This window comes from Atractosteus spatula, chromosome 6 (assembly GCF_055471065.1).
Source record: "Atractosteus spatula isolate fAtrSpa1 chromosome 6, fAtrSpa1.hap1, whole genome shotgun sequence".
NCBI classification, from domain to species: domain Eukaryota; kingdom Metazoa; phylum Chordata; class Actinopteri; order Semionotiformes; family Lepisosteidae; genus Atractosteus; species Atractosteus spatula.
In genome coordinates, this window is record NC_142711.1 from 44,111,077 (window position 1) to 44,126,127 (window position 15,051).

The following is a 15,051-nucleotide window of genomic DNA, read 5'->3' on the forward strand; positions in this document are numbered from 1 at the left end:
CAGACGCCAATTAACCTAAAAGCATGTCTTTGGACTTTGGGTGGGAAACTAGAGCACCCAGAGGAAAAGCATTTGTAAACATGGGTAGAACATGCAAACTCCATGCCAATAGCACCCCGGGGAATTGAACCCAGGGCCCCAGGCCTATGAGGCAGCAATGCTAAACTTTGTGCCACTGTGTTGAAGCCACAATTGTGGCAGAAAATGTGCATTTTTCTCATTTTCTGTTCAGCGTGGAACTAATTTATGTACAAACCTCGACTTTCACTAGTTCTACATTTGCCATTTCACTTATTCATGTGAAAGTTTTAGTGACCACTTTTTCTACATTAATGGACCAGTGTTGCCTACAGTATTTGTGGTCTGCGAAGTAAGGAAGTAAATGTGGGCATCCACTTGCTAATCAATATCTCATGAGCCCCAACCCAAACTGCATTGGTCTCTGTAGTGAGGGCATAACTGGGTTAACAGAGTTAACATTTACAGTATATAGCATTTATATACTTTTGTGTAATAATCCATTTGGTATAGAATTATATTAATTTCAGTCCAACAAAATTTTGAGCAAATGCCCATTCAGGTCTCCCGTCTTTCACCTCCCTGCATTTCAGAGCAAAACTTGGTTCTTGTCACAAACAGGTATTCCTTTGCACATGAAGAGAAGTGAACAGAAGCATCACCCTGGAATGTACTATGTGATTAGCCTCAGAGCAGTCTCCATACACAAAAACTTGGAAAGTTGTGGAAAGAGCCCAACAGAACAAAAGAACACCTAGAGAATGTTATGAGAATAGAAGGATTGTCAAAAATCTGTTTACACTTGTAACAGCCCTTGTTTGTGTGTGTGTCTGTACAGTTGTGGGCATGTGTATCACTCAGCGTGTCTGCAGAGCAGTCTGCGGGAACAGGAGGGATGGACAGAGCAGTGGGCCTGCTTCAGGTGCCTGTCTCCTAACAAGAGGTGGACCTCCATCACACCTGGGAGTGTGAACCAAGGCTCCCAGGTACAGGCTTCTGCAAGCATTGATAATAATTGTTTACACTTATATACAGTAGCTCTTTTCTGGACACTCCACTCAAAGCTCTTTACAGGTAATGGGGACTCCCCTCCACCACCACCAATGTGCAGCATCCACCTGGATGATGTGATGGCAGCCATAGTGCACCAGTACACTTTCCACACATCAGCTATCAGTGGGGAGGAGCACAGGGTGATGAAGCCAGTTCATAGATAGGGATTATTAGGAGGCCACGATCGCTAAAGGCTTACTTAACTGGGGCATTAGGACCCACACAGACTGCAGGGTGAGTGCCCCCCCCCCCATTGGCCCCTCTAATACCTCTTCCAGCAGCAACCTCAGTTTTTCCCAGGAGGTCTCCCATCCAGGTACTGACCAGGCTCACACCTGCTGAACTTCAGTGGGTTGCTTGTTGTGAGTGGCAGGGTGATATAGCTGCTGGCTAATTACATAAGATATTGTGAAGTTTCATTGTAGTTTTAAAATTGTGCTAGGAGAGTTTTCTTTTGCATATAATTTGATAAACCCTGTTCAGGTTTCATGTAATTGTGAAATCGATGTATATGCAGTATGCCCATAAAATTAGTAAATAGGCAGTCTTTATTATTTCTGTATGTACTAGTTTGAAACCAAGGACACTAAATCCTTATCTGTTAAATGTATTTTCTCTTTTCATCTGCTTCTTAATTCTGACAGTGCATTCAGACATAAATGTTTTTAATTATGCTATTTTTTGTGAATAACAAAACAAGAATTCAATACCAATAAGATCATTAATTATAGTCATGCTAGATTTTGACCATTTCAACAACCTGTGGCTTCTTTTGAGTGAGTGTTGTGTGGGTATCACTATGGCTTCTTTCTTAACATCTGTGTCAATATTGTTTGTAAGTAAAGGGACCACAGAGATACATTAGTGTTAGTTAATATCCTCTTAAAGATATTGGGGACAGGCAGCTTGATTAGAAGGCTGGTTTTGACGTAGATCAGAGAACACTTATACGTGATTTTGTGCTTAGTTTTGTATTCTAGAAATTGAGTGGTATACCATTTTGTTCTACAGCTGTAGGATATACAGTAATAAATATCACAAATGGCAGAGGATAAAGATGGAATCATTACAGGTCTCTTATTGCTTCAGATGATTTTGGCTGCTGAGGCACAGTATCTATAGTCCCTACGTAATAGCATTTTGAGTAAAGTTTTTCAGTGGTCAAGAAATGGAAACTTGCTGTTGTCTGAACCCACATGAGCAACCGAATGAGAAATGTTAGACTACCGTTAGACCACTTGTACAATCAAAGCTGCTTTTTTTTCTGAAATTAAAAAATGGCATTTCATTTCAGCACAAGTTGTAGTGAACAAGTTTGGAACTATTCTTTTTTTAACCACCCTAAAACCAGCTAGCCTACGTGTTGACACTAGCATTACTTTGTATTTAAAAATGCTTGCATCAAAAAGCTGAGAACCCTGGCTTTGTTTAAAATAAGTTAGTTGCTAGAGGCTTATCGTCTTCATGTTTCAGTGTTACTTCTCTTTGCAATAATGAAAACCCTGTCAGCCTTGTTAAATGTATTTGTGACTGACCATGTGAAAGTATTCTTGGTTATCAGAGTGAAGTGCCGTAAAAAAACACAGTAGGTTAATGTTAATTTTGTGGTTTTACTTCTCAGTTCTTTAAAATGGATCCAGGACAAATTGAAGCAGCTGACTGTTTTAAAAGAACATTTAAGAATCCTTCAAGGGTATGTTTTGTTCTTTCCCTATTCTGTTTCATCTGTATTAAATTAATTTGTGTAATGTCCATGTTGGGATTCAGAAGTGGTGATTACAAAGGCTAAGTATGAAAAGCAGTATTCATTGACCTTAGTTTCAAGTACACCAGTGTCACACACTGGTGTAACAGTTTGGTCGTGCACAAATCATGGGATACAGCCAGATGGGGTGATATATTTTACAGTCACTGGTAATCTTTTCATTTCTTTAGATGCCTAAGTCATTGGTTTGACTGCTTTGCTGGTGCCAGTTTTTATCAATATAGGGTCTCATTTGTAAAAGCTTAATAATAGTACGTTGTATATGGGACTTTTCATTCCACATAAAAATTTCATTTCACCTACCACTGAACTGGACACAGGTAGGTGACACAGAGCCCCAACAAACTTTGATGTTATTTTTTCCACTCGGGCTCTTTTTACTGTATATATCACAAAGATCCACATAAAGCTCTGATCACATTGTAACTCTGAAAGGAGGTGAATACAAGGAAGTGAACGCAGTGCCTTTAGAAAGTATTCACCCCCCTCCATTTTTTTCACAAATTATGATTTGCAAACTCTATTAAAAATACATTCTTGGGTTTTTTTTTCTTGTCATGGCTCAAAATATTAATCTATAATGCCAAATGTTCTGGAACTTTTTTAATGCAATTAAAAAATGCCGAACTGTTATTCTCAGTTCAAGATTTAATTATTTTCTCCCTTTGCTATGACACTCCAAATTGAGCCCAGGCAAATCTCATTTCTCTGTGGGATCATTCTGAAACTTGAATGGAGCCCAACTGTGGCCAGTTCTGTTGGTTGACGTCATTTCAGAATTAATACACCCATCTGTATAATGTCTCTCAGTTGACAGTGCGTGTCAGAGCAGAAGCTTTGCCATGAAGACCAAGGAGCTGTCTGTACAATTCTGTGATAGAATTGTGAGCAGACATAGATCTGTGCAGAGATATAAAAACATATCTAGGGTGTTGAAAGTTCCCAGGACCACAGTCAGATCCATCTTTAGACTGTGGTATTTGTTGTTTCACAAGTTTTCATCACAGGTTTCTTGAACACTGAGCAGCAGGCTTCTCAGTTTGAAGGATTAAGATATTTCATTAACAGTTTTAAACAGAAAAAAAAATAGAGGAAACTGAATTTATAAATAATTTGACTACATTTTGCACCACAGCCCAAATGTACTTTTTAATGGTTTTGCTGTAAATGAAGTGGGGGCTTCGATAAAGTAAAAACTAAATGGAACTCTTACTCATGTCTCAGAGGGCAGTTAATGGGGGTATATTCCAAATTGTGTACTGTATTTCATATAGAACATATTGAAACCAGTTAATGGGCAGTTAAAATGAGAAAATCCCTACATAAATGTCATCTCACACACAGACGTATTTAAACCATTTACCAGTGTGAGAGGCTAGCACTGATAAATTGATGCGTTTAAATATTTAAGAAGAATCTGCAAGAATAGTGAAGGTGTCAGTCTTGGATTGAAAGGCTGGATTTTTATTTTCTGGTTGTTTGACATGACAGACTAGTGAAGGGCTCAGTGGGAGAAGGTGAGTTAAGAATCCTTCTTACTGCAGGAAGAGATGGGCTTAATTAATACCCGATAAAAGCCAAAGGGCCACAGGTATCTGAGATCACAGAAGGGAACTTCAGCAGGGTTTTCATGTAGGTAGCTCCTGCGCTTTTCTGCATACAGTAGCTTGTATCTGATCTTTAAGTGGCTCTGCAGCACCAGCACGTATCTTCCAGTTTGAAAAGGAAGAAGCAAGCCTGACTGCATGTGGTCGCAGTGTGCCAGAAAACATTCTGGCAAATTTATGACCACACGTTCTGTAAATTTCCAGTTACTGCAAAACAGTTGCCTCTCCTGTCTTACAGTGCAGATGTTGCACGTTGTGTTGTCAAAAACAGTTTGTGTAGAATGTTTTCCTTGTCATGGGCAGTTTTAATGATTTCAGACCAGTTCAGGCCAGTTTATTTGCATCATGATCTTATCTAAAATACATTTCCCTTTTTATTAAACAGATTTCCGTCTTGATGGAGCTTACAAGGCATACCTCGGCCAGCCTGGATTCTTTTAAGCCAGAAGCTGACATCTTTAGACAATCTGGAATCTTTGAGCAGCCAGACTTTAAGCTTAAATTGGCACCACCACCACTAATAGAGTAATGACAAACTGCTTAGAATAAGGATGGCTATATTTATAGGAATTTAAGATCATTTCCTTTTGTAGCAATATATTGTACAATGTATAATATTTTTAATATATAAGTAATATATTAAAAATATTACTTCATTTAAATTTTGAAACTCACTGTACACCGTTTTTAAAATTGAAGGGCTATAACAGTTTTTTTATATAATATATAGTATATACTGTACATCATTTCTGTTAAATACACAATATTGTAAATGTATACCCACGTTCAGTAATATTACTTATGTATGTTAAAAACATAACAAAAGAAAAGAAGGCTGCTGTTTTCCCTATCAAAGAAGTGAGTAAAGGAATTTCATTTAAAATGGCTGACTTGCTCTTAAGGGGAATTTGTATTTCTTTATGAGTAAATATAGCAAACAATGGTTTAAAACTTTCTACAAGGACAAATAGCCATAGTTAAAAGAGCTTAAGCTGTTAATTTTCCTAATACTTGCTATAGACTACACAGCATGACATAAATGGGAGAGAACATTTTGACACTTGTGAGTGTCTGTTGAGCAAAATATCTTATTAACACTGATGGATGTCTGTTGAGTGCAACTTACTATCATTTTCACTCTTTTAAGTCTGGCATTAATTCCTTACTAGATATCTTGTGTTAGGGATAGTTCCAATATTTGAGGACTGCAAGGTTACGAATTTCCATTCAATGTCTGTTATTAATTAAGTGAACTAATTGTTTGAATTAAAAGTCAAGTTTCTTGTTTTTACATCTTATTTGGTAAATATACCTAAAACCAAAATACTAAATACTTTGATTATTAAAGGTTGAAGTTACCCTTCCCTGATCTAGGGTCATTTATAATTAATGTACTGTAGATCAGGTGGGCTACCATTGTGTTACATGTACTGTACCAAAGCATTTTGTTTTACTTATTTAGCAAATGTTAAGACCCTGTAATTGGAAAAAGCAATTAGACATGAATGGATGATTGAGTATTTTGACTTAATTTCTGTAGCAGGTATTGGTTAACAGCTTACTTCTGTGTCTGCTAAAGAAGAAGGAATGTAATTGTGTCTTATCTAGTATGTTGGCCATGCTCATTCGTGTTCATTTACTTAAACGCTTTGGTCCAGTATTAGGAATAATTTTGTTTAGTTTCTGTTTTGTTCAGCTTTTCACATTTTAAGAAATGAATACACATCTGAAGTACCTCTTGTTATATGCCATGTTACACTGAGCATAGATGCATACAATATACAGAAAGAAAAATTAGATGCATACAGTAGATAGACATTAATGAGATATCCACAATAAAAAAAAAGCCTGGTATAATGTGTAGTGAATAGATTACAATGACTTTGCTAACTTTTTCCATCAATTTATAGTTCTCGACATCCTGTACATATGCAGAAATCAGTTTTACATCGTTGTCAATGTTTGCTGTAACATACTGTAGAACAGTATTTTCCACTAATGTGACATTTTTCAATACTTGAGCCCAGTCCTTTATATTAAAAGGCAATTACTTTTATTGTTCTGAAGCTTTTATCCAAAGAGTTGTAAGTTTGTCCCCATTTGTACAACATAACATTGTACTGAAGCACCTTACCCACAAGTACAACAACAGTGTCCCACTCAGGATCTGAACTCCCCTTCATTTAAGAAATCTAGACTTCTAGCCATAGCTACACATTGATTCCTGAAACGCAACACTTAAACGTCTAATTTATAAATACATGATCGCATGTTTCTGTTTGCCAAGATTCTCATGCATCTATCCCAAGGAAACTACTACTTGGAAATGTAATCTGGGACATAGTTTGTGTACTTAACTGTTGCCTCAAATGAGAAGAAATACATATTGCAAGATGTACAGTGCTTTGCAGAAGTATTCAGGCCCTTACACAGTTTTCACATTTAGATGCTTTAAAGACTGCAGTCAGGACACTTTGAAGTAGCAATTTATGTCTTATATACAGTACACAACATGCTCCACATATTGAAAGCAAAAAACAAACAGAAGTAAATATTTGATCGATATGAAATAAAAATAGATCATGACAATTACGTAAGTATTCAGATCCTCTGCTGTGGCAAACATATTTTGGTACACAAGATTACCTTAACGAGTCTTAAGACTTTTTCACAGTAATGACAGCAATGTCTTGAATTGATCAACTATAGATGGGAAAACCTCTGCATCCTCCTCACAGGTTGTATCTTTCTGCTTTGAACTTTGAGTCAAAATCTGGAACTCTTTTTACATGCAGTTTAACCTAAACCAGAATAGACGTATCCGAGGGAAATACGTTTTTCTTGAGCTGTACATGACACTCTTTCCCCTGGAAGACAAGATTCAAAACAATGTCTCTTTATGGTGAGTGGGATCACTGACAAATGCGATTCCACCTTAGTATTTTGAATATCATTATTGATTAGTAAAAGACACAAATATAAAAATACCAAAAGTTGGTTAACATTCTTTTTTGATTTTTCATTTTTTTGCCCACAAAAGGTTAAATGGAACAAATCCATCTGTGCAGAAGAAATATTCACAACCATCTCACATTTGCATTTTTGGCTTTTTTGTTACATTTTAGACTGTGGAAATACAATAGAGAAAACCACAATCTTGCAGCAGACAGGGGTTACTTAATGCCTCTGGCTAAGAATGTTAACAGGTCTAAACAGCACAGAGTTGTGATGGACAAATAAATGTCATTCTTCTGGCTAAGCCTCAAATCAGTAGGGTCGACGGCGATCTTATTTACGTAACGAATTCTGAAAATATGGTAAGGCAGAAAACAAATGATCAAGATCATGATAAAGCTGAGGTTTTTCAGCTGAGCCCTGAACTCTTGACGTGACCGCAAATTAGTCTTGTTTGATATGATCACTTTTGTGAGAATGAATATCTGGCCCAAGACCAATAGCAAGGAGACTAAGATGACGGCAGCCACAATAACCATGTTGAATACAATGACTTGTCCGCTCTTAAATTCAGCCTGAAATTGGAAACATTCGGCTTGGTTGTAGTTTTGATGTTTTCCGTACTCCACCAGCAGGGGTGGGAACAGGCTGACAAAGATGACTATCCACACCACTGCACTGGCGATGAAAGCATAAAGAGGTCTGTAGAAGTCTCTTGGCTTTCTCCCAAAGAATAAAAGAAAGCGCACCACCAGGATGGCTACGTAAAAAAAGAAGGACAAGTACAGGTGGGTGTGTAGGGAGATGCTCACCAGCTTGCAGAGAACGAAGGGGTGCTTCCAACTGCCAGTGGCATAATACTCAATGATTAAGGGAACAGAGAACAGAAAGCTACCATGCACTAGGACGAGATTGATGATGGAGGTAGTAGTGATTGAAAGTTTGTTCTGGCTGTTCTTCAGGAATATGGTCATGAAAAAGATGCCAATTATGCCCCCCAGCAGGGTGATGCTATAGATGGTGACCAGAATGTAGGATGAATTGTCAAAGTTCGAGGATTTGTTGTTTCCAGTGCTGTTATCCATTAGTCTGATCATCTGTAAAACAGAACCAATAAAAGACCTATTTCACTCTGAGACACATTTCGGTTTTCTCATATTATGGGTTGCTCAAGAAGATATTAGTAAAAACCTCCCATATTAAGACTTAAGAATGTGAAAAGGGTTACAAATAGGCAGAGGCAATTTGCTTGTTAGTAGCTAATTACTCCAAAGAGAGAAGCCAGGATATTGATTTCAGCTTGTATCAAGCTCCCACAACTCTTTCTGTAAACAAGTGCCTCCTGTTCTTAGTTTTAAAAGCTCTTCCAGTTGTGTCCTCCGGTTTGAGTTTCAGTCTTCTGAAAAAAGTCCAGTGGTGTGACATGCTCTTTTTTGTGGAGTTTTGTGAAGTTTGTATTGATAGCAAAATATTTTACAGTTGAAGTCTACTATTTCTGGGGTAATGCTTTCTGGTTCTGTTAATGTTAAAGTGTTACTGGAATGAGAAAATGTTAGTCACCTTTGGGTTTGTTTTGTTTGCTCATTGATAGTAATGAGATTTGGTCTAATACGTAATTAAATAATACTTTTAATCCAATTGTGTTCTTTGCTGTTTGCATTTGTAATATCAAAAGCTGTGCTTCTTTAGTAAAATTTGTTTACCAAATTACCAGTTTTTCCTGTGCTAATAATTGTTTTGCATTATTTTGAATTAACTGGAGCAGTACCTCACAATGTCACAACAATAACCTTTAAATAATTTAGTGGAAAACCTAATAAGATTATGCACTTATTTGAGTTTTTTTGGATTGCCTTCCTGTGAAATTCATAGTTAAATGTGTGTATGTTTCCATAAAAATACCCAAGGTGTCCACTGAAACCATGACTAGACCACTTTCACAATATACAGTATCAGATAACATACATTAGCCTGCTTTGCACAAGATTGTTCCAATGTTAGCCAAAGTTCAAAACCAAATAAAAAAATATATAGTTTTATGCTTTATATATATATTATTTGTTTGTTAGAATTTTATCAAAATTGATTCAAGTCAACAAAAAAATAGCTTTTTTACAAGCACATTAGAAAGAATCTATTACTGGTATTTTTATTATAACAAAATATAATGAGAAGTAAGAAAGCTATTCAATAACATTTTCCACCAGTTATGTATTTTTAGGTAGAAAATCTTACTGCTTATGCATGGGTCTTTAATATCAACTGTAAGACGTACAGTAAGTGTATTGTGTTTAATGTTATTGTAATGTTAAGATACTAGTTTTTAATCCATGCAGGGCCATTTGAAAAGACATTTAAAGACATTTGTGTCCTACTGTACACAAAGAAGACAGTCTTCTCTTTGTAAACATTCCAGTAAGAATAAAATGTCAGAATCCTTTATCGTCACCTTTTTAAGCATAAGATTAGGTTGACATTTTGTCGATATATTTGTGTGTAAATTTGGAAGCATAGGATGGAATCTCCATTAGTTCCTTTCAGCCTTGGTTTTTCTACTATTTTCTTTCAAGAAATTTGTGAGGCATTATCATTTTTGCAGAGCTTACTTACAGAACAAGGGGATAGTACAGTAGTTTAAAAAAAAAAACAAATGCAGAAGCAGCAGCCTCTCATGAAGCTATTTGTGTTTTGTTCTGCCTGCAGGACTACATGGTATGTATTTTTGATTACATGAAAATATCACAATAACCCATGATTTGTAGTCAGATATTATATTTTGATGCCCTTCTTACAACTTCATCTTTAAAAATGTTTTCTCCCAGGTTCACAGAATTATCCTAACTTTTCTTGACAAACTAGACTGTAATGTTATCCTTTATTATTCTGAATAAGTGAAGGGCATGCTTCACTTATACACTTACTTTTGTATTGGTGGTGCTGCTTGATTTCACTCTGAATTATTTTTAATCACCTTTTGGGTTTGTGTTTGAAATAGTTTCTGATTTATAATAGGAATTGGACTTTGGGAGGTAAAATACGAAATAGACCATTGGGAACAACCTAGAAATTAAAACAAATTAAAAAAATGTTTTATCTTTAGCTATATGTATTCTTCCCTCTGTAATCTCTCAAAAACACAAAATGAACATTATCTGAACAGTAAAAAGATATACAACAAAATTGCTTACCGGAATAATTCATATATTTCCTTCCGTGTTTTTCAGCCTTCCTCAGATGTATTTGTTGTCTTGCTGAAAAAAAAATGAATGACCATGTCTATAATTCCCCCACCAACATGAATCACAGACAACCGTTCCAATTTACTGGTCAGCTTCTGTACTACATAATGGGTTTTGGGAAAGTAAGAAGTTATCAGATAGATATCTTGAACTGCATATCATCAACTTAAATGCATATGGGAAATTTGACCTATTTCACAAATACCCAGCTTCAGTTCCACATAATTAAAAGCACAGCTGGCCAATAGATTTTTGAAACTGGAAATAATACTGCAGCAAAAAGATGAGCTCTGAGTGGTATATTATTCTAATTAGTCAATATGACAAACTGTATCACTTCTCTGTTTCTTAATCTAATTGGACTGATTCTTAGATATGTAGTCCATCAGGTGTTAATGAACCGACTGGGATTCTTTGAACATATTGTCGGTAAAGGTGGTTTTCTGGCCAGACAGTTAAATCAAATTCAGTCATTTAGTACAGCTAAAGACATTTCTCTTACCGCTCCATTATAATATTCATTATGTTACAGAAAGCATCTGGGTAACCCTCCCTCAAATGGGAAAGAGGTGGGCATGCAGACTTTCAAAAATGTGCAGAGCTGTCTTATGTTATATATTTAACAATACTGGAAGAGATGCCAAAGATTCACTGCTTCTCTCATCTTTGGGCTTTTTATTTAAAAGTATAATATTTATATATTTATATTTTTTATATATAAAGATAATATAATGGTTTTCATACTTCATATACTAAAAGAAATGGCTTTTATTAGGTTAATTGATCAAAAACAGAAATAGTTTTCCATCATCCCATTTGATTGCAGAGATATTGGCAGGCAAGAAAGTATTATTTTCACCTTGTACAAAAAGAGAGGTCCTAAACCACAGACACAGTGACATCTCTTTGTGCCTTCTCAGGCACTCTGACCATTCTAATCAGCCTTGGATAAAATAGATAAATATTTCTCAGTAGTCTTCAGGAACAAAAGACAGCAAATTAGCCAAAATGATATACTGTAATATATGTACAAAAAAATGCATTTGATTTTTAATGTGTGCTGCACAGTGGTTAGCATTGCTGTCATACAGCACTGGGACCCTGGGTTCAATTCTGGCCCTGGGCTGCCATCTGTATGGAGCTTGCATGTTCTCCCTGTTAGCACCGGGCTGTTAACAAACCCTGTGCAGGTCTCAAGGCGCGATCTGAAAGCCAAGGTATCCAAGACGAGAGGCAAAGAAGAGAGTGGTCAGTAATTCCAAGCGAGGTCAAATCCAGGTAGTCAGAACTTAGTCAGGCAAAGAAATCCGAGAGGGGCGAGACAAGAGAGAGGTAGCGAGAAGTCCAAAGCCAAAAAATCGTAGGTGAGGGGATCTGGGCAAGGTAGAGAGGGTTTCAGGAAAGGAGGGCAAGGCAAGCTCAGGAGACAGATAAAATCCTAATACCAAGCACCAGTAGCAGTGAGTAAAGGGTTTAAATAGTTGCAAAATAGTTGGGAAAGGGTGTGGAATGAAGATTGAATCATTTGGAGTTAATTGGTGCCGGCTGTGCTCGTAACACCTGTGGGCACATGGATGCTTTGGTTTTTTCCCACGGTCCAAAGACAACCTGGTAGGTTAATTGGCCCCTGAGAAAATTGGCCCTGGTATTAGGATGTGTGTTCCAGGATGTGTGTTTGTGTGCCCGACCTGGGATGGGCTGATAGCCCATCCAGGGTGTATTCCTGTGTATCCTTGTTCCTTGCAGTAGAGTCTTGCGCAACCCTGAACTGGATAAAAGGGATTAGAAAATGGATGGGTTTTCCATTGAGTCATTATGTAAAACACAGGAAAGAATAAAAAGTGTTCCAAGTCCACAGGCCTTTACACCGCTTAATTTAAAAATCCCCATGCCCTAATTCCTGTATAAAAAAATGAAGTTAAGTTGTTGCTGCTGCTTTTGTTTCTACACATAACGTGAGCAACAGAGGCAGATGAAAAGACATGCGTATTGTTTTCTTGGTCAGTGTGCAAAATTCTAATATGCAGTTTGAGTGCAGAGTTACATACAGTTGTTGCGTGCGCTGCACAAGGATAAGAGAAGGCTGGTTCTGCGCTGAAAGAAGGAGCCTTTTTCTACTGTGAGGGAGAATGAGGGAGGGAGCAGGGATATGAGCCCAAGAAGGAGTTTGTAAGCAGTATAAGGGCCGAGAATGTAAATATGGGCAATGGAGGTGAGAGAGTGAAGAGATAGAAATCTGAGAGGTGAATTCCAGGTAAAGTCTGAAAGTTTAAAATCTGTAAATGAATGGAGCAATTTAGAAAGAAAAAACATTTACCATTGGAATGTGAGAAGGTGTGTGAACTTAGTTTAAGGATAGGTTTTTTCGTCTGGTGTTTCTCTAGTAAGAGTTCTGGAATCGAAGATGGGAAAGGTAAAATAGAACTATTAGCTTGGAGAGATTTTTGATGCTCACTGATCTGATGTGTTGTATGAAACATTTGGCCAGTGTTCTTGTTTAAATTTTAATTGATAATTTCCTATTATACCTTTTTTGGCAACTATTACATTGATCCAAAGGATTGGATCCTTTTACAGGGATTCAAGTACACTTACTCCAAATCCAGACAGTTTCTGCTTACAATATACCACAAAGCATCCTTTTGATATTTAAACTATCCATCCATCAATTTTCCAACTATTTTATCCAATTCATTTCAAGGTTGCTGGGGAGACGGAGTCTATCCCAGAAAGCAACGGCACAAGGCAGGATACACACTGGACAGGACATCACAGGGAAGACATGCAGAAACACACAGACTCACACCGGGGCCTATTTTCCCGAAAGCCAATTAACCTACCAGTATATCTTTAGACTGTGGGAGGAAACTGTAGCACCCAGCAAAACCCATGCAAACACAGGAAGAACATACAACCTTCACACAGATAGCACCCCAGGAATTAAACCCCGGGCCCAGCGAGGCAGCAATGCTAACCACTGTGTCACCGTTCAGCCCAATATTAAACTAATAATATCTAAATAACTAAACAAATAAAAAACTAATATCCTGAAATGTCCAAAGAGTCTATGCTTAAAATGTACCACAAAGCATACTTCTGATGGTTAAAATATAGCTATTAAACAGGCTTTAACTAACATTCTGTGATTCAAATTCTAACTTCCTGTTCGTGTTTTGTCTTTTAATGTCATTTAATGATCATCTTTGAATCCTATGCTTCTGATCATTACATTATAAATTATTGTATTGTGGTCTCATATTGTGCAGTGTCATTTACCAGCAAAGACCACTAATTTGCCTCAGCAAAGCATCTTGAGAGCACAGTAGCAACATCCATCTGCCGTTTCCTGGTACAAACTTGCAGTTATTATTTTTGTGTAAGAACAAGACAAAGATAAATAAAACTGAATAAAAGCTCACCTTAGTAGTTATGTTATCCAATGAGTGTTACAAGGAGGATAAAAAACCAAGAGAATTGTGGAGACCAGTCTGTCCTTCTCAGTGGATGAACTCAACAACAGAAAGGAGGAAGTGTGTTGGTTTACATATTCTCATTTTAGAAGCCGCTTCAATAATGAGATAGACAGGGGTGGAGCTGATAACTCCTGTGGAACTCACAAAAGCCACAGCAAAAAGATGTTCAAACCTTTTTTTAGCACAGGTTCACTTAGTTTTGGTTATGGTTTCATTAATATAATCATATAATATAAAGTGTAAGAGGGATGTTCAGCAGGATTCAATAAAGCACACTGCCGTCTTAAGGAGGTTTTACTGCAACAGTTTTACTGCAACAGACAAACAAAAATTAATAAAATATATTTTGCATGGCCTTATTATTAGCATGAGCATAACTGACTCAGCAGTGAGTATGACCACTTGTATAGCTCAGGCTTTTCCAACATGCAATAAACAGTTTAGACCAGACAAAGCCCCAGTAACAGCTTAACAATACATCTCTTTTTAGCATTACTCCAAGTTGCAAAAACACCCTGTTGTCAGTAAAGAAAATTTGCAAAACAATCATTCCATCTTTTACTTGCTTGTGGAAATGCCCACCATTGCTCCTTTGCACTCTAATTGCATTGCAGTTTTGAGGCCTACAGACCACAGGTGGCAATACATGCTGGACATGAACATGAAAGAACTCTTTACAAAAGCACGGACAATTCAGAAGAATGGACAATTCAGTCAGTATTCATAATGAATTTGTAGGTTAATCTAAGAAACATCTGATCAACATTTTTTCCCCAGCAGGATTTTGTTGGAAATGTTGTCAGCTTTGGTTTCCTCTATTGTCCACAGCAGTACCATACTTGTTGCAGTACTGCATTGAATGATTTAGTAACTGAATATGGATGTTCAAAAAACAAAAATAATTAATGCAAATAACTGGGTAGAACTGCATCAAGCTGAAA

At 36.9% G+C, this 15,051-nt stretch overlaps 2 protein-coding genes across 3 annotated transcripts in view; one reads left to right on the forward strand and one right to left on the reverse strand.

The window, feature by feature from the left end:
• LOC148832940 (vacuolar protein sorting-associated protein 8 homolog) overlaps positions 1 to 5,326 on the forward strand; it is a 46,702-nt gene extending 41,376 nt beyond the window's left edge. For both annotated transcript variants that reach the window (XM_088918355.1, XM_088918356.1), the window contains 3 exons: positions 857 to 1,004; positions 2,693 to 2,764; positions 4,829 to 5,326. In XM_088918355.1, coding sequence (XP_088774481.1) covers positions 857 to 1,004; positions 2,693 to 2,764; positions 4,829 to 4,972 — 364 coding nt within the window. In that variant the 3' untranslated portion in view covers positions 4,973 to 5,326. The remainder of the gene's footprint in view (positions 1 to 856; positions 1,005 to 2,692; positions 2,765 to 4,828) is intronic.
• Positions 5,327 to 7,456: 2,130 nt separating this feature from the next.
• LOC148832941 (putative G protein-coupled receptor 141) lies at positions 7,457 to 10,651 on the reverse strand. The gene is made up of 2 exons (XM_088918358.1): positions 10,587 to 10,651; positions 7,457 to 8,495 (listed from the first exon to the last, which is right to left on the reverse strand). Exon 2 carries the CDS (start codon positions 8,493 to 8,495, stop codon positions 7,617 to 7,619), a length of 879 nt encoding a protein of 292 aa, XP_088774484.1. The 5' UTR covers positions 10,587 to 10,651; the 3' UTR covers positions 7,457 to 7,616.
• Positions 10,652 to 15,051: the final 4,400 nt, after the last annotated feature.